The sequence below is a fragment of the Anguilla rostrata genome, chromosome 4 (assembly GCF_018555375.3).
Source record: "Anguilla rostrata isolate EN2019 chromosome 4, ASM1855537v3, whole genome shotgun sequence".
Taxonomy (NCBI): Eukaryota; Metazoa; Chordata; class Actinopteri; order Anguilliformes; family Anguillidae; genus Anguilla; species Anguilla rostrata.
The window spans coordinates 50,423,650-50,442,670 of NC_057936.1; the positions used below are offsets into that span (position 1 = coordinate 50,423,650).

Genomic DNA, 19,021 nt, shown 5'->3' on the forward strand with positions numbered 1-19,021 from the left:
CCTAATGTTTAGTTTGGCAAAAAAAGAAAATACATAAAATTGGGTTACACTAAGGACCTGATTACCATCTCTTTTGATCAGACCATGACAAGCTTTTGCTGGGTGATTAAGCAAACATTTTCAAGTCATGTAAACCAAAAATACAATTCTGATATATTTTGAATGAATAAAAGTATTTATGTTGCAGTCACAAAATATGAAATAAGTGAAACAATAGGTGCGTAACACAACATACAGATGACAATCTCTGTTGAACAGACGATGGTCACATTTGATTTTACTCATTGCTTGTCTAGGATAAAGGCTGATTTTCTGTTCAGTGGGCTATGATTGGCTAATTATTTCCAGGCAATTACCTAACAGCTATTGGCTTGCTGTTTCTGTGAACAGGAGTTGGTGAAGAGAACCCCAAAGAAGCACAATGACTACTCTCAGGTCTTGGAGTCTCTCCAGGTCATGAAGGCCGTTTGCTCGAACATCAATGAAGCCAAGAGGCAGATGGAAAAGCTGGAGGTGCTGGAGGAATGGCAGTCACATATTGAAGGATGGGAGGTGAGTGGAAAATGGACACCAGTCAACTCAGCCCTGTGAATTTCCCCAGTTTCAACATTCTGTCGGCCAACGCTATTTTGTTGGTTCGGGTGACTGACGGCAAATAAAGGTTTGAAGTATTTGATGAAAGAAATGTATTATCGTACCATTTCTATCAGGCGCCTTGATTCTGTTGCAGAAATGTTTGAACTGGAAAATTCTGGCAGCTTGAGATCCTGCTTTACAGCTTTTGTCTAACCACGTCTGATGCTACGAATCATGTCGAGCCACTTCAATCCAACATTACCGATGCATGGTCTGATTAATTCCTATGATTTTGAATTGCTTGAACCATAAGTTTTGCAAACCCTTATGCCGTTACATTTACGTTCACCTTGAGCAAATGTATTCGGTCATGGTAGATATTTTCAAGCCATATGCTGTGGTGGGGTACATTTGCCAGAAACCTCTTGATATATCTTGATGTTTTTACAGTATAGTTTAGTACAGTATAGTTCAAATCAGTATACAGCATGAAGAAAATATTCTGGAACGGTACTCTTTTAAACGATAAACTCGACTCATCATTGATTATGGCACTTTTGGTTTTTGCACCTGTAATTTGTATGAATACATTGCCCCTATTTTGCACTCATCTAACCCTTTTTGAATGTTCTAGCCTTTTAGCAAAGGAAAGGAAGGGGAGCTACAGGATTAGTGAAAATTTCAGCCAAAATGGGCTTTTAAATTTCTCTTCTCTGCAAAATGACCAAATATTATTTTATTGCCTTCAATCAACTAGAACTTTGTGTTCTAGGCATTTAAAAAGTACAGAGTGCCCCTCCGAAAGCAAGCTGCATGCCTGTTTTATGCTTTGGTCCATTAACAGCTCTGGCCCAGGGTGTTACGTCATATCAGCTCCCCCTGACACATTGTAGAGCGTTAAAATGATGGGTGGGAGAGCTTGACACAGGCACATCACAGTTTTGCCAAAGCCGCTCGCTGTTTGTTTCGTTGCTTTTAATAATCGCGAGCATTAGCTCATTTTGGATCGTGGCAAGCTCTTAAAATGCATCTGCGGCAGTTATTTTCTTCTGAGTAAAAACACGCCTAAAAAAAGTCCTTATGTGGGTGTGGAGGGATAAAGAAATGATTTTTTCCGATGCTCTTTCCAGTTTATGATGATTCCTGAGCACTTCCACAGCTGTGTGACCCTGGCTGAACTGTAGGGTGGCCGCTGGAGGCCGATGCCACAATAAGGTCCCTTTCTGCCCTGCCAGCGGCCAGTCCTGCACTGGTCGTATCGGTGCCTGTGTGAAGTGCCAGTGTCACTGCACAGATGTCACTGTGTGAGGTTCAGTGCTGTTGGCTCTCAGTACCCATGTTTGGATGTCAATGCCAAGGCTAATTAGCGTACAGAACTGCCAAAGTGGGGGTCAGTATCAGTGTAGTGCAGGAGTCAGTAGTACCGATGTCAGTGGAAGTGTCACACAGTGATTCACTCACACAGAGCTCTTATGTCAGTTCAATCAGGAGTGTAATTTGTTCCTTTCGACTTTCTGTCTTCTGCCGTACATCATTGTGGATGTTCTGGACTCTGCTAATTGGTTTTGAACAGCGGCGATACTCCCTGCAATTGTCCCGGTGACTGTAGTGACCTAACACTTTCATGTGCTGGCAATGCAGAGCCCCGGGTTCAGCTCAGGTAGAAACAGGAACAAAAAGCGCAGCGTTTTCATTACAGTTCTGTCAGGGCTTGGTCATCTCTCCAAAGCATCTGTCGCTGGCCGTGGGTTTACTTGGATAGCTTATGCCTATGCAGTAAGTGTTTGATTTGCTTGTGATCTGAAGAGGCAGAGCTCGGGTTCTCTCTAGCAGAATAAGCTCCGAATCCCGGAAGGCGACCAGTTCGGTCCGCTAACCGCCGCGGCCGCGTCGAGTGTAATTAAGAGAACATCTGGCTGCGAGGGAGGGTGCTGGAGAATGTGCCCGGGCTGGACGGAGGGTGAGCCGTGGCGTGTGACTTTTCTGCCAGAAGGAAACGGTTAGCACATTTTCTGGCTCCGCTAGCTTCGGAGGTTATTTTTAGATCGGATCGGCCGGTCGAAAGCGGCGCGTAAATTCCCAGCGAAGACGAGGTAAGAAAGAAAACGGGCTGCTCGTCGCTTGTGGTGGGAGACCGGCGACGTGATCCCCATGCAGCCCACGCTGGGATGTCATTGGTCTGATTGAGTGTTACTGCATAGGAGCGAGTAACACCTCGCCATATGAAACATGCAAAGTGATCTTTTCCTCAGGAACTGGCGGTATTTATACAGGCCCCAGTAAGAGGTGTCCGCCCTCCCTTCAGCGCCACACATTCTCCTCTTATGTGTGACTTTTAATATTGCCAGGGCAGCTGCACAAGACTGTACGCTTAAGAGAAATCTACATCTGCTGGTTATCAGCACAGCGTAAATGTGGCTCAAATTCAGGTTATTTAAACTGCACTAGGTGCTGTAAGTGGTGAATTTTATCACCATGTGGGGTGATAGCTTTGCCTCATTCAAAAAACATGTTAAAAGGAAACAAAAGAAAATCAACCGAATCTTGCCGTAGGGAATTCTTTTACAGGTTGCAGTGTTGTGATTCAGCCATGTTGGCTCCTGTCATGCATCTTGTGGAACCGTGTCAATGCATATCTTTCTTTTTTCACGGTGATGTGACTGTTGAAAATTTCAGAATTTGCTCACATCATTTTATTCCTCCTCTTAGGGCTCCAACATCACAGATACCTGCACAGAGATGCTCATGCATGGAATCTTACTGAAAATCTCAGCTGGAAACATTCAGGAGCGGATCTTCTTCCTTTTCGATAATCTCCTGGTGTACTGCAAGAAGAAAACAAGGTCTGCTCTCTCCGTACAACTGCATACAGTATCACATCAATACAACTGCGTTTAGTATCACTTTCCAAGGTCTGTGAATGTACCTGCAGACCTGATTGGCTGCAGTGGTGGAGAGATTTGCCAAAATGAGGCTCTTCCTTTCCACCAGGGTCATGCATACGAACAGGACAATCCTTAGAATGACCCTGGTGTTGAAATGGCCTTTCTAACCAATGGTTGCTCTCACTATTTACCATGCAGTTCACTAGACAGTATAAACAATGTTCATTTAAAAGTTATAGTGCTTGATGTGAATTCTTATGAGTTTTTTTTGTCCCATGTTCCAGGCGTTTAAAAAACAGTAAGGCTGCCACAGAAGGTCCCCGGTACTTGTTCCGTGGTCGGATAAACACGGAGGTCATGGAGGTGGAGAATGTGGATGACGGTACAGGTAAATGTCCTTAAAATGTCCTTCTCTTTGATAGCATCACAGGCATCTCAAACTTGAGACATGCGCTCTAGAGGTGGGCCTGTGTGTCCTTAGGCACTGCATGCTCCTCAGCTAGAGATCACAGGCTGACCACAACAGCGTATGCATGGGGACACAGCAGGGTTTCAGGGTGACGCACTGATGGCTGGAGAGTGATCGTGCCATCTCATCTAATTTTCTGATTTTGAATGTAAGGTCCTGTTTGTATAAACTATGACTCAGCACACACCCTGTAGGTTAGCTGCCATTTGAAATATGATTGAGTGGTAGACGTTCATGCTCTGAAATGATATTACATTACATTACATTACATTACAGGCATTTAGCAGACGCTCTTATCCAGAGCGACTTACACAACTTTTTTACATAGCACTTTACATTGTATCCATTTATACAGCTGGATATATACTGAAGCAATGCAGGTTAAGTACCTTGCTCAAGGGTACAACGGCAGTGTCCTTACCCGGGAATCGAACCTGCGACCTTTCGGTTACAAGCGCAGTTCCTTACCCACTGTGCCACACTCCGTCCCTATGGAGTATGGAGTATCCGTCCCGATATGAGTATGTTTTCACAGGCTTTATTCGTTTATTGGTTTTTGTACTCTCTGAGGATTTTTAATGTTACTTGATCAGGTTTCAGGCTGTTTGAAAAAATTGCCTTGGAAATGGAAGATGAGTCATACAAAAGTCTATGAAAGCACTACCAGTCTGTTTAACTGCAATCTGTCTAAGAACTGACTTGGCATTTTCCTGAAAGGCCTTTGGTGTGGACTTGGACTGCTTAATGCTGCAGGAAGTGGAATAAGCTGTGTCATTTTACTTTAATATGTTCCACACTTTCCCCAAGAAGACATTGGTTCCAAAGCTTGTGCTTATTACTATGAACACAAAAGAGGCCTTCAGTAGGCAGTTTTATGCTTTTTCGATGTTGAACAGCTTTATAATTTCTACTATTACTGACTACTTGACTCAATTACTTGACTCAACCTTATTGCTTACATTAAACAAAGATATGTGACTGCACTATTACACAGTCAGTGCTCTAGTACACAAATCCAACAGTGCAGAGATTAATATTCAGTAATATGCATAAAAAATGGATTTTAGGTTATGTGATGTAAAATAATATCGCAGTCTCCTGCAAGGAGCTGGCGCTTGGAAAAATGTGTTGCAAAAGATTGCATTGGCTTTCGCTTCATAAAGCCAAAATCACATCAGGTTTGAGCAATGTGCTGGAGGCAGCGGGCTAAAGCAGATGCACTGTTAAATCTCTGATTCGACTGGCTGAGAGGAAGCAGAGTGTTGAGTCTCCTGTGCTTCATAAGCAGTGCTCAGTGCATCTTGATGTAAATTAATGCTCAAGTGTTATTCTAAATTAAATCTCTCTGGATTATTATATCAGTGTAACTGAAAGTGACTGCACCATTCACACACTAAGTTTCATTTTACCAGAAGGACAGGCATCGAGGCATAGTTCTCTCATCTTAAACTGTCGCTTTGCAACAGGGTGGGGTGCATATTTTGTTATTATTGCTACTATGGGTCACATGTTAGACATTGGTCATAAATGTTGTAATTCATACATAATGAATACATCAATGGTAATATGTCTAGAGATCTCTCGGCACTGTATACCTTGGACCAGCAAAGCAGTGATTATCAGTTATGTTTGTAGAACTTAATAATTTTATGTCCCCAGAAGTTTTTATACTGTTTCTTTCTGCAGACTTTAGACAGTCCTGTGGATAACCAAGCAATTTTTATGGTTACCTGTGGGTGTTCTGTAGTCAGACCGCAAAGTGTCTGAAACCACAGTCTGACGTATTGGAAGAAAAATATTTCACATTTTATGCCAATTGAATAGAAGTGCAGAAGGTCAGTAAAGTTGGGTTACGTGATTATGGGTGTTTTTATTTTCTCTTATCTTGTTTTGTATTACAGAATATTGAGTGCCAGTTGTGCACCGATGAACCACAAAGAATAGAGGAATATTCTGCAGAAATCACTGCACTTGTCAGCCATGCATTTGACACATCTATGGTTATAAATGACATGTATCAATTGTTCACAAAGAATGGAATCTGTGCTTTATTCTGGTTAGACTGATTGGATGACAGAGCAAACTACTATTATATTGTAAATCTCTTGCCATTATTTGATACAAATTAATTGGTTTGCAGCACTCTAATGTGCTTTACTTTAATATTCAATACACCAGGTTCTCCTGTGGTGTTTTGAATTGAATTGTCCTCCTGTGGTGTTTGAATTGAATAGGCCAGCTATTATTATTTTAAAAACGATTTTACAGTCGAACCCCTATTTTCATAATGAACGTCCCCATACCTCTGCCACCCTACATTTTTAGTTTTATTTGAGTACAGACAAAAGAATCAGTCAAAAATGCAGCGCAGGGGCTGAATCAATTTAGAAATGAGTGCTGGATGTGTTTTCTCCAATCAGAGTGGACAGCAAGGTCGATACATGCTTTGTTTAATAGTCCGGTCATTTATTGGATTAAAGTGCTGAGGAGTAATGAGGGAAATAATTGATGAAATGCTCAAAAGCTGTTCGCGGACACAGAAGGCAATTGGACTACTCCTGCCAGGCCCAAATCAGCGACTCTGGGTTCAGCCTCGCACCTCACTGCGAGAGGCGGGAGGGCAGAGGTGCACTCCCCTACCCTCTGTGGCAGCTCATCAGTGGGGTCAGATGAGACAGTTCATAGCCTCTTTGAAGATAGATGGTGAGAGGGCGAACAGGGCTGAAAGGCTTGTGTGCCGCCTTTATCGAATGAATCACCCGGCTGTGCAAATTAATCTACCTGCATTTCTACTGCGCTGAAAATGGAGACACGGTTAAGTCAAATTACTGTCATTGAAGCATTGTTGTGCTGAAATTGTCTTCATTCCAGATTAATGCAGTGCACCTCTGTTGTGTTGCTATTTTAAAGCCTCTTCTTTGTTAGTTCACCCCGGTGCCTTGTAATTACAGCAATCAGTGATTGTCATTGAGGGGTTCTTGTGTTTCGTGACTTCATGTGGTGGTACTTGCTTGTTCTGAATTTTTTTTCTTTCTTTTTCGCGTCGCTCGTTTTACAGAGAATTGCTTGCGTGTGCTTTGTTGCTCGGGACCCTTTGATAAACAGTTTAAAATTATTCATATTGCAGAGGCAGAGCAATCAACAATAGCGCCATTTTAAGAAACAGAGCAGAACAAAACAAGAAAGGAAGGCCAATGTGCATTCCTTGAAAAAGGGGTTTGTATAAAAATCACTCCGTTTCATTTTTGTCTTCCAGCGGACTACCACAGCAGTGGAAACATAGTGAATAACGGCTGGAAGATACATAACACTGCAAAAAACAAGTGGTTCGTCTGCATGGCCAAGACGCCGGAGGAGAAGCAGGAGTGGCTGGAAGCCATCCTGAAGGAGCGGGAAAGGAGGAAAAGTGAGTAGCGGAGCATGTCGTTGTGTGCGGGGGCGAGGCGGCGTGCGACCACTTCGGGCCGGTTCTCATTAGCCACGTCACAAACAATTAACGGAGAAGGTGAAATGTAACGGGTAGTTATCTCGTCGGCGTGAAGTCGTTATTCTCAGAACTCTTTATCTCCATTCTGTGCCGAGCATAATGTCCAGGTCACACTAGACAAAGCTCCTGCAAGCCACCATTCCACCAAGTGCCGTCCCGCCGTTTTAAGCATTTTAAAATGTCATTGTGGATGCACTTGACTATGTAAATTTATTTTAGTGCTCTTGCTGATATTGTACACTTGGCATGCATATGGGTGCCTTTCTGTCTACTTTAGCTGGAGAAACAGGTACGCTGTGGTTTGCCACAGTATATGGTTTGTGAGGAAAATCAATTTGGCCTTGTGCCTTAGTTTAGGTCACTGGGAAAAAAGTGGTCAGAGCAACAAATGTGACAGGGAAGTGCAGTACACTTTACATGTAACCATCTCGACAAGTGATGAAAGGTTTGCTGCTGCAATAAATAACGTTGATTCTTGTGTACTTGCACTCGGAGGAGGATGGTGTGGTGTCAGACCCTGTAGTGATAATATTCACACGGGAAGGCTGAGAATGTCGTCTTGCTTGTGTCTCCCAGCCCTGAGACTGGGGATGGAGCAGGACACTTGGGTGATGGTGTCGGAAAAAGGAGAGAAACTCTACAATGTGATGAGTCAGCAGGGACATCTGATCAAGGACAGGAAACGCAAGCTCACCACCTTCCCCAAGTGCTTCCTTGGAAGGTAGGTAACTGGGAAGGACATTTGACCTTTGACCTTGGAATGTAGCATATGAAACCATTGCATGGCAAGGTAGCTCATTGGTATTGTGTTTGTGGGACAGCTATTCTGCTTCTGTGTTCTGTCCATTCTCTGTACTTCAATGATGGCACAGACAGAATTTTCAATGTCAAGTACATGTAGTGGAACATCTATCAGTGGTAAATTGAATATGTTTGGTAAGCTCTTGCTAATATGTTTCGAAAGGGGCATTGCAGAAGAGTGGTTTGCACACCAATATAACGTTGAGAGACTTGGAGAATCATACGCATATGAATAGAACTGAGCCAAAATATTTGACTGCTTTATTAGTGAAATGACAGGAAATGTGAAATGGAAAGCCGAGTCACCATTTCCATTCTTAAGTTGTGCTCAGCAACTTTTTTTGTGGTTGCTATGCATATTTATTGGAAGCAGGTGGGTATGACTCTTGACACATATACCTTTTGTGGGGCATTTATAATGGCATTCACTTGTTTTTAATTGGGATGGGCTTTTAAAACATCTTTAATCCATTTATCTTTAAATTAGATAAGTGATCTAAAGAAGAAAAATCCCTCTCTTGTTTTCCCGTCAGAGTGATCTGGATTGTGTGTCTCTGCTGTTTCGGTCAGTGGAAAATGAAACGCATACGGACTTATTCATGAATCTTGTTTGAAGACGTCGGCGAGTGCAGCTCTCATTGAACGCAGCCATAAATCATACAGATATCCCCTCATGATCACTGCCGGTATCCACTGGGTCTGAATGCAGAATTACTGTCTGCCCTCCTGGGCAATAATAAGAGGACTATGATGGCAAGGGCATTCTCTCATTGCGTTTTACTGGAGCTGACTTTATGGTGGTGTCAAGCTGGAAAACTAGCGCTTGGGTAATATACTTATAGAATATACTTATATACATAATATGCTGGTTTGCCATGTCTGGTTGAATGTTTATGTGCTCCTTGTCTACATTAAGTAACCTACGCAGCTTACCATATATATCATGCAGCTTGCCTCTTTCCTCAAATAGACAATTAAATGGACATAGGAAATACTCGCTGGCTAGCCAGCAAATCCCACACTATAGTTATCTAGAATGCAATAGTGTGTTACGTTGCAAGTTGTTTTGGATAAGAACTGGCTGTATCTAACTAATGGCGATTTAATGAAATCCTGTAGTCTCATAAAATATCTGGAGCATATTCATGGTATGCTAACCATTGTTTGCTATTTTCAGCTCCATAGCTGGGTAGCAAAACCAGCCTAATCTAGAAGCTGTGTAATGTGGTGGATGTAACATTCTTACTCCATGTTATAGTGTGATCATTTAACCTCATAATGGTTTTGAAGTTTAATTTTCATTTAACTGTTTTCTGTGGTAGGCGACTGTTGTACTTATATGTTGTGTAACCCCCTTCAGAGGCCTTTGCTTATGTGAAATGAAGCACTGATGTTACACATTATAACCCTAGTTGTGCTTTATTTCCACATGACCGCATGGCTCCAAAGTGGTTTAAACCATACTTAGAACATCTGGTGATTCTATTTTTAGTTTTCTTCCTATTTTAAGCCTGTTTCCAATGACTTGAAGGAGCATTGCAAAGCTGTTGTTCATTAACCTTCTCTTTCAGTGATGTTAAATTGTGTAAGATGCTCTTTATACAATTATGTTTTAGATGTGCAGAACATGTCACGATAAGTTTAGATGCTGTGAAATAAACGTATTGCAGAGGTAACCCATTGGTAGACTGGCAAAAATGCCCTTGTCAGCTCAGTCATACACTGTCTTTCAAGGGTTTTAATTCTCCTGTAATGTAATTTTCCTGTGCTGTTAAATTGTTCTTATGTGGCTTCCTTTTCCCAATGGTATTAGTTAGGACTCTCCTGTTAAAAACATAACAATGCAGATAAATCATGTGAGTGAAAGATTTGTGGGAGGTGTTTTCATTGTTCAGCCTGGCTCTATGTACTTTGAATAGTCCTTTGAGCTTCACTTTCTGTCTGTGAGTCTTGGGCTTTTTTCCATAATTAAAGCATGTATACTATGTCATTCTGCTTTTAGCAGCAGAATATACTACCAGGGATGCTATTCAATATGTATCACCAAGTACAACAATATTGCTTACATTTGCATTGCAGAATTCATCACCTCACCATGGATTTTGAATCATATGTACATGAAGTGCATTCATTAAACTTTCTGAAGTGTTTCCAAAGAAGCCATTAATGTGTCTAGTAATATGCTGTGAGCTGTTTTGAGAAAAAAAAATCTTGTTGAATGATAGTGTTTATAGAAACATTCCTCAAGGACCTCTGTGAGTGACAAGCATGGATAATGTTCCTGTCAGTGCATACTTTGATTTTCTGTCCTGCCAAATATGTGCGAATGGATCTATGCATACTCACTCTCATGTACTCTCAAATACGTTGTCATATCAGTGTTGGTAATTGATATGTCAGACGCAAAGTTTAGCGCTTCTGTGTGTTCCCGGTTGTTTGCAGGTACTGTATGTGCTGTGGAACGGATGGTGTCTTGGCGCCTCACTTTCAGCCTGCCAGCCTAATTTCCTACAGAGTAAGAGACGACTGCAGGCCAACTCTGCGTTTGAGCCTATAATGAGAGGGCTGTGCGCTTCACATTTCTAGACTTTGACCGCGATGAGCCACTGGACTTCACTGGCAGCCTGTAGCAGCCCTGCGCTTCATTAGCTGGTCAGACAGTCTCCACCTTCTAAGTTAAATGCCTTCGGATAATGCCTGCATTATGCATATTATGGTTTAACGTGTTGAAAGTGTGAACCTGGACCTGTTTTTGGCAGTTGTGCTGCCGTTAAATTGTCTGGAGTTAATAAATACGAAAATTGGCCATTTTTGTTGTGCCTCATTGAAATTCCTTTTGCCTCTTTTCTTCGGTGACAGCCAATTTTGCCTTGTCTTGGGAGGAATGCGATGGGACAGTAACAGATACACATTCATTGCGCTGAGATTCAGGCAGAGCCCTGGATTCTTAATGAGGGGTGGACTTGAACAACAAGTGATGCTCTCTCCTAATGATTATGCCATTTTGTGTTTTAATTGGGTTGACAGAGTGCTACAAACCTAGAGGTGTCATCAGCTGTGTTTTCAAAGCCTTAAAAACAGCCTCTGTTCCAGCTCTACATAGTTGTGGCTAGGTTGGATTGTACAGGGAGTTGAGAATGGGAAACCACTTTTCCCTTTTGGTCTCTCTAGACAATACAAGATCTAGAGCGCTCTGGAAAAAGAATGAATCTGTCAGCTAAAGTCTTAGGGGAGAACAGAAAATAGTCACGAGAAGGTCCAAGTCTGAAATGACCATATGGTGATGAGCAATATTACATTAATGTGAAAATATATACTGCTGAACACCTAATTGTTTTTGCAGTCTGCAAGCCCACATGTACATACAAGATGTTTCTTCCATAAATGCATTCCTCTTTGCTTAGAACCACGAATGTCTCTTTGTCTTTGGCTTGCACAAATTCTGTCAGATAGACAGACCTCTGATTAAAAACACAGTCCATGGCTTATAATCCTTTTGTTCCTCATTGTGTGCGGTGAGAGCATTTTTAATGCTGTGCTGTGGCCTGAAAAGCTTTGAAGTACAGTGCTATTCTTGTGTATTGAGAAGTTAAGTCCTCCTTAACTTAGAATCTGTTATTTGTGGTCTGGTGTTTTAGAACAATTTCTGTTTACACTAAGATTTTTTAAAACTTACCATGAAATTTGAGTAATTCCATTTGGTCTCGCAGTTAAGTGAGTTCTTAATGATGAATGTAAAAATAATGCACTTTGAACCATTGATTTCCAGCTGTGGTGCATTTGAGTTGCTATGTGCAGTGCCCTCAGAAAATATACCCCCCCCACCCCCAAAGAGTAAATAGTTTGTAGATAGGTCTTTAGCAGAAATCACAGTTCTTCTCTGATATATTTATATGAAATGTAGCGCATTTAGATTTTGGACATTTTGCCCATTCCTGCTTGCAAATTTGTTCCAACTTGCTGCCAAGTTGGAAAGAGTGTTTAGGGACAGCAATTTTCAGGTCATACGTCAGAAGATTTTCGATGGGATTTAAGTCTGGGCTTTGACTGACCCTCTTTTTAAGCCATTCCTTTGTAGTTTTCGCTGTGTGTTTGAGTCATTGTCCTGTTGGAACATGAATCTTTCCAATGAATCTTTGCACTAAATGCAAATCTCTTGTGGCCTGAAACAGATTATCCTCATGGATTTGCGAGTATTTGGCTACATCCATCTTGCCCTCAGTGGCATCAAGTTTCCCAGTACCTCTGGCTGAAAAGCCAGCCCATAGCATAGTGCTATCACCACCAAGCTTGACGGTAGGAATTGTGTCACCTGGCTGAAGGATTGCAGCAAAAATAGTACTTTGGTTTCTTGCCAAATAGTTGAACTTTAGCTTCATCAGACCACAAAGTCTTCTTCCAGAAGGTCTCAGTGTATATCACTGCTGCAAGTCTACTAGCTCAGCAACTCTGTCAGTGTTGTAGCTGGCCTCACGGTCACTTCTCTTCTCATCTGACTCAGTTTGGCAGTGTCGGCTTGTGACATATTTCTTTCATTTTGTTAAAATGGACTTAAGAGTGCTCCTAGGAGGGTTTAAACCTTTGCTAACCTTTTTTATAACCTCACTATATTTCTGCCTCCTAACAACTTAATCGCTTAATTCCAAAATGAGAAACGATAAATCTAGGGGGTGAAAATCTTTTGAAGACACTGTATTACACAAATTTGTTGAATTCCATGTTATATACAGTAGCATTATATAGAAGACTATTTGACATCATGGGAGTTTTGGTAATCATTTTGAGATTTGATAACCTGCAAACGGTTTCACAGAGTAATGATGCGTAAAGCCTGTACCACAACATTTCATCACCGAATGGAAAATATGAAGTGATGGTCCTGTACTGTACCGTAGGTACAGTGACAATGCATTAGCAGAAATGGCAGTGGTCTAATATCTGACGGTTACTTTGTTTTTAGATTGTACAGCAAGGAACAGCTTGAATGTGTTACACATTTTTTTTTTATTATTGCCTGACCTCCGTTTGTCAAAAGGTCATGAGAGCTTGGTATTCAAAACATTCTCTGTTTTTTATCCTTGACTCTGGGGTAAAGGCTAGAAAATCGACATAATTATGTGGGTCCCACTCACCCCCTCAGCCCCCTACCCCCAAAGCTCCCAGCCCCCCCTCAACCCCCCCCCCCCCCCAGCTCCAGAGAGTGAAGACAAGGCGGATTTGCGGGGGCTATGTGGGGGGGGGGGGTGGTTGGGTGGCGGATGCTGGGGCTGGCTGCGAGGGAAGTTTTCTCAGAGGTGTGGAGAGCGGCGAAGCATGCTGCAGTCTTCTGCTGCTGAGCGGGTTTGGTCTCCAGTGGGCGCATTCGCATGCTTGTGCCGCTGTGACGCTGGGTTCTCCCCACACTGGGAAGACCACAAAATTGCGCCAGTGGAGTGGTGTGTGTTTGTTTTTCTTTTGTGGGAGCGGGAGATCTGAGGGTGGGTGGGTTTGTGGATGAAATTAGAAGCACTGAAGAGCTGAGCAATTTAGCCAGTTTGTGTTGGAAGGAGACCGTAGGTGGAGCAGCTGCCCTGTTTTCATATGACGTTTTGTTTCCTGCTTTTCACGAATGATGGATGGTAAACTGAAACCGTGAAGCTGGAGTTCTCACAACTGGTAGCAAAAGGCTAAGTGCTTTGTAAATGGATCCCTCAGTTCACACTGCACATACATTCCATGTCTTGTCCTTAAAGAGACTTTGTGAAAGTTTTCTTATTGTCGATAAATTTCTAGTTTTCATGTTGGTTATTACCGTCAACATGATTGAAAATAAAGGGAATCATCGCTATGCTATTGTTTGCTCTGGAGTAGCACCTATCTGTAGTACAAAGCACGAGCCTGTTCACTATGCATAATCACTTACTTGGGATATACTGTTGAAATAGGTAAGAGGGTTTGAAAAATGTAGGTTTGAAAAGACTGGAGTTCCGTTTGAATGAAATGAAAGGATAATAAATGGAGAAATGTTTTGTGTGTGAAACTCCTGGTGCATTATGTTTTCTCTCCCATAGTGAATTTGTGTCTTGGCTCATGGAAGTCGGAGAAACAGACAACCCGGAAGAAGGGGTTCACTTGGGTCAAGCTCTGCTAGAGAACGGCATCATCCACCATGGTCAGTCCCCTCATCTTCTTCCTCATGTCCCTAAGTCTACCTCATGCCCTCACTGTCAGCCTGTAGAGGTGTGTGCAAGATTTAAACACAGTTTGGAGCAGTAGAGTCTGAATATCTCATTTAATTGCACTTATTTAAAATGCTGGGAGCTAAGGAAAGCAAATGTTTTGTAATTCCATTCCTATATACACTCTTACAGTGCAATAAAGTTTCCTTGTATTTTTTTTTCTGAAAATATTTTATTAAATATTGTTTTGATTACAATATATGGCCTTGGATCATTGTTGTGTCATTTGTTCGGTAAGTTGGAGGTGATTCTGCTTAAATGCTTCACGCTGTGTACCATTTTTTTTCCTCAGAAGGACCTGGATTTGAGTCAAGCTCTGTGTAAAATAACATTCTGCTTTATTGCTTCCTAACTGCAAGAAATAAATTTGAGTCTCTGAGCTCTATCTGGGAAAAATAACTTTCAGCTTAACTGAGTGCTCCCTGAAAAGGATGAATTCACAAGGAGAAAAAAAAGGATTACTTTTCATTAGAACTTTAATGTGAGTTGCACGCAGGGCTACACAGTACTGAACCAACTGGTTTCTATCAAGAGTTCACAAAGCTCCTCACAGTGAGAGAATTGTGGAATGACAGCATTATCTGCAACCACTGCTTTTTAATCAGCAACTGCGGGGTTTGTCTGAATGGGAGCTGTGCCTTTCAGCCAGACAGACATTGAAATATTTGCGGTTTTCTCTGATGTTTAATAGAGCATTTCCACCACCCCCCCCCCCCCCGCACCCCCTGCCCCCCAACATGTGTTTTATTTTATCTGTATACAGGCCGCATACAGCTTTGAGATTCATCAGTTTGTCCTTCAGTTACAGACAAGCACCAGTTCAAGCCAGAGCCACTGCTGTACAGGTTCCGTTACGATGATGGCACCTACCACCCCAGAAGTGACATGCAAGATGTTATCTCCAAGGTAACCGGCTTAGGCCTTTGTTAGGTGGCTATACTTATTTTCGGATTTAAAAATATTTATACTGAGATTAGGATCTCTCTTCATATCGCTCTTTAACCAAAAATATAATCCTTATAAATACACGGATGAGTGTTTTAATTTTCAGCAAGTAATGAAAAGTTCTGCGTTTTTATATTAATATTGTCTTTCCTTCAGGGTGTCAGGCTGTTCTGTCGACTTCATAGTTTATTCACGCCAGTGATCAGGTAGGAGAGAATTTCATTTTCTGCCTTGGTAAACATCTTTACTAACAGGTGTGGTCATGTTGTTGCTGTTCCTGTTCTTCCATTCTGTAAATGGGACTTTCAATATGATAAAATAAAAAGAAAACTGAACAATGAGGTGTCTCTTTTTCAAATGGTTAAGATTTGTTTAGAGAATACTTAAAAGTGGGTCTTTGTGAAATGATCTTTGTGTCACTTTGTGAAAATTGTGGTTGGGGTGCTTGTCCAGGACTTGACCTTCGCTTTAGTTTTTGGCTTGTTTTGATTCACAGACAGACACGTTTAGAGTTTTCCTGGAGAGCCAGACCGTGTGATGTTAGCAGATAGGGGACCTTAATGCGATCTCCAGCGAACAGAAGTGCAACAGAACAACAACAGGATCACTTCCTGCTCGGTTGGATGGGGGAGGATTTAATGTGCACCGTTCTGTAACGTTGTGAGTCTGAAGTTGTGTTTTACAGTGAATGGGTACAGACTGCAGCTCCATGATGAAGCTGCTGAAAGCTCATTGCTGGCTGAGGCAGGGAAAGCCCGTTTGCAGGCAGCTCAGTATGTTCTCGGGCACTGCAGGGCCTGGGCTTCATTGTGCTGGGCTTGCACATCAGGCCACTGGGGCAGGAGTCATTAAAGAGCTCTTTAGCTTTTGGCTCCAAATGCGCTGCTCGGGTTTTGCAGAGGGCCGAGAACACTGATGCATTATTGTTAAACAGCTTGGCTCTTGGAGAATTGCAGCATGGCAGCAAATGCGTCCAAAATGGAAATGCAAAACAGGTGCATTTCAGTGAATTTGGCAACACGTTTGGCCGCACTAAATTAAAGTCCTCCTGTTGAGCAAAATGTAAACAGTGTTTATGGAGTGCATGTTTTCTTGAGAGAGTGAGTTGGCTACATGGTTCAGTGAAGCGTATTACTCAGTATGTTTCTAGTAATGCCTTTGTTTCTGTTTAAAGCACACTGCACTGGAAACAGGCTATGGAAAGGAGCCACTTTTTAACATACTGTAAGCCTTGTTGGCATTCAGAAAAGTAGCTTGGAACAGTTATCTCTCTTAACATGAATGTAACTGTGATTCGGAGATTCAGATCGCTGGGTCAGTAAGCAAACTCTGTACTGCTGTCTCTCGGCAGACAGACTGCAGTTAACTTTAAACAACAGCGCAATATTTTCCTTCAGCTCTTTCTGAAATCTTGGTGGGGTGGGAGATGGCGTGTCTGAGGGCCAGTGAGGCACAGACAGCCACCGCGCCTGTTAGGATCGAAGCTCTGCCCCCTGTGTTTGTGTGTGTGTGTGTGTGTGAGAGAGTGTGTGAAAGTGGTCCCACGTTTCTCAGTGGGTGCTTACGGTCCTTTTGAACTCAGCACAATGAGGCCCTGGCTTGAGGAATGACATTTTGCTAATTGAAGCTGCCGACTCCAGTCTAATTGGGTGGAATTTCCTGGTAGCAGGGGAGGGAATGTTGGGGGGGGGGGTAAACGCCCCCGCCTTCCCCATGAGAAAACCCACAAATCCTGACTCACTTGATCCCTTGAGCTCATACCTTACCATCCCAAATAGATGAAGAAAAAAGCCCTGTTGCATAACATGGTTAGCTTCAGCCAAAAGGTGGGAACGGCATCTGTTTAATGACATACAGTACGTGCGGCAGAGATTTCCATGGGAGAAAGTGAGAGCAAGGGAGAAAGAGGGAGAGAGATTGAGGGAGTGGGAGAGAGAGTGAGAGCTGGACATCTGGGCTACAACCATGCAGTAATTTGTGAGCTTGTGGGCTAAAAGTGAGCTTTGACCTTCGGTCTTCTGTGCTTGAGACCGCGCGGTGCCTCTCCCAGGCAGATGGCCGCCCGGTGGGCTTCTCTTTGCCTCTCATTTTTCACTCTCCGACAGCCTCTGTGGTCCAGCCACAAGTTCCTCGTGATTGGCAGCAATAACAGCGAGCTTTTCAGGCTCGCCAGTCAGGCTGCTCGGGACCCTGAATCCTTGAGAAAAACTTAAACCGCGGTTTATAAACCTCAGCCTGTCTAGTTCTGACCCCGTACCCGTCTCCATCCGTGTGCTAATTTGTTTATTTACTTTTTAAGGTTTTTTTGAGAAACCTAATCATCACTGACGTGTAAAATGGGTACGAACGTGTGACATAAAAGGAAAATGAGAAAAAGAAGGCTTCACTTTTCCTGATGGACAGCTCAGGAGGAATTTGTTTCTAAAAAGGGGTCATTGAAGGGCGCAAAACTGAAGGGCTCAGGAACAGCACGTGTGGACTGCAGACAAGGGAGAGTGGGCTTGGTGGAGTGTGTTTCAGGGGAGAGTGGACTTGGTGGAGTGTGTTTCAGGGGAGTGGACTTGGTGGAGTGTGTTTCAGGGGAGAGTGGGCTTGGTGGAGTGTGTTTCAGGGGAGAGTGGGCTTGGTGGAGTGTGTTTCAGGGGAGAGTGGACTTGGTGGAGTGTGTTTCAGGGGAGAGTGGACTTGGTGGTGTGTGTTTCAGGAAGGGTGGTCTTGGTGGAGTGTGTTTCAGGGAGAGTGGGCTTGGTGGAGTGTGTTTCAGGGGAGAGTGGGCTTGGTGGAGTGTGTTTCAGGGGAGAGTGGACTTGGTGGAGTGTGTTTCAGGGGAGAGTGGACTTGGTGGTGTGTGTTTCAGGGAAGGGTGGTCTTGGTGGAGTGTGTTTCAGGGGAGAGTGGGCTTGGTGGAGTGTGTTTCAGGGGAGAGTGGGCTTGGTGGAGTGTGTTTCAGGGGAGAGTGGACTTGGTGGAGTGTGTTTCAGGGGAGAGTGGGCTTGGTGGAGTGTGTTTCATGGGAGAGTGGGCTTGGTGGAGTGTGTTTCAGAGGAGAGTGGACTTGGTGGAGTGTGTTTTAGGGGAGGGTTGTCAAAGTGTGGGCTGAGGCAGCCGTGGGCTTCCCGTCGTTCCCGGCCGGTCTGAGGGTCCCACAGGAGTCCCCGCGTTCATGGGAAAATGACTGCTCCATTTCATAGTAAATTCCAGGGGTCTGGCATCAGCAGCCAGGATGCCGGGTGAACAGAGCACAGGGACACAGGGACTGTCTGATAAAGCCAGATAAAGACGGGGGTCGCTTTCACAGAGCGGTGCTGTCCACACACTCAGCCTCTACTACCGATAAAACTCGAGACCGTACATTTATCATCAAAAAATGGTCTGCTCTGTAATTGATTCTAATTTGAATGAATTGGACAGAATTGAAACAATGTCAAACTATATACAGCGAGATCTGAAGATTTGATGGTTTTGTGAGTCACATTTGGAAGGAATTTGGAAGCTTTACAAACCCTACAGGGAGCCCTATAAGAAGCATTGCGTGCCTAATGAACACCCAGCGTAGTTTATGGCACTTTTTCCCCTTTATGTAATGGAGTTTAAGCCATCTAGCAATATGTTTTTTAGAAACACAAATAACTGAAAACAT

The 19,021-nt window shown here is 43.1% G+C and overlaps 1 protein-coding gene across 2 annotated transcripts in view; it reads left to right on the plus strand.

Moving 5' to 3' along the window:
• Nucleotides 1–19,021, plus strand: part of prex2 (phosphatidylinositol-3,4,5-trisphosphate-dependent Rac exchange factor 2) — a 107,065-nt gene that overhangs the window by 26,653 nt on the left and 61,391 nt on the right. For both annotated transcript variants that reach the window (XM_064333025.1, XM_064333026.1), the window contains exons 6-13: nucleotides 391–552; nucleotides 3,286–3,419; nucleotides 3,746–3,849; nucleotides 7,187–7,336; nucleotides 7,994–8,138; nucleotides 14,269–14,369; nucleotides 15,239–15,342; nucleotides 15,538–15,587. In XM_064333025.1, the coding sequence (XP_064189095.1) occupies nucleotides 391–552; nucleotides 3,286–3,419; nucleotides 3,746–3,849; nucleotides 7,187–7,336; nucleotides 7,994–8,138; nucleotides 14,269–14,369; nucleotides 15,239–15,342; nucleotides 15,538–15,587 (950 nt within the window). The remainder of the gene's footprint in view (nucleotides 1–390; nucleotides 553–3,285; nucleotides 3,420–3,745; nucleotides 3,850–7,186; nucleotides 7,337–7,993; nucleotides 8,139–14,268; nucleotides 14,370–15,238; nucleotides 15,343–15,537; nucleotides 15,588–19,021) is intronic.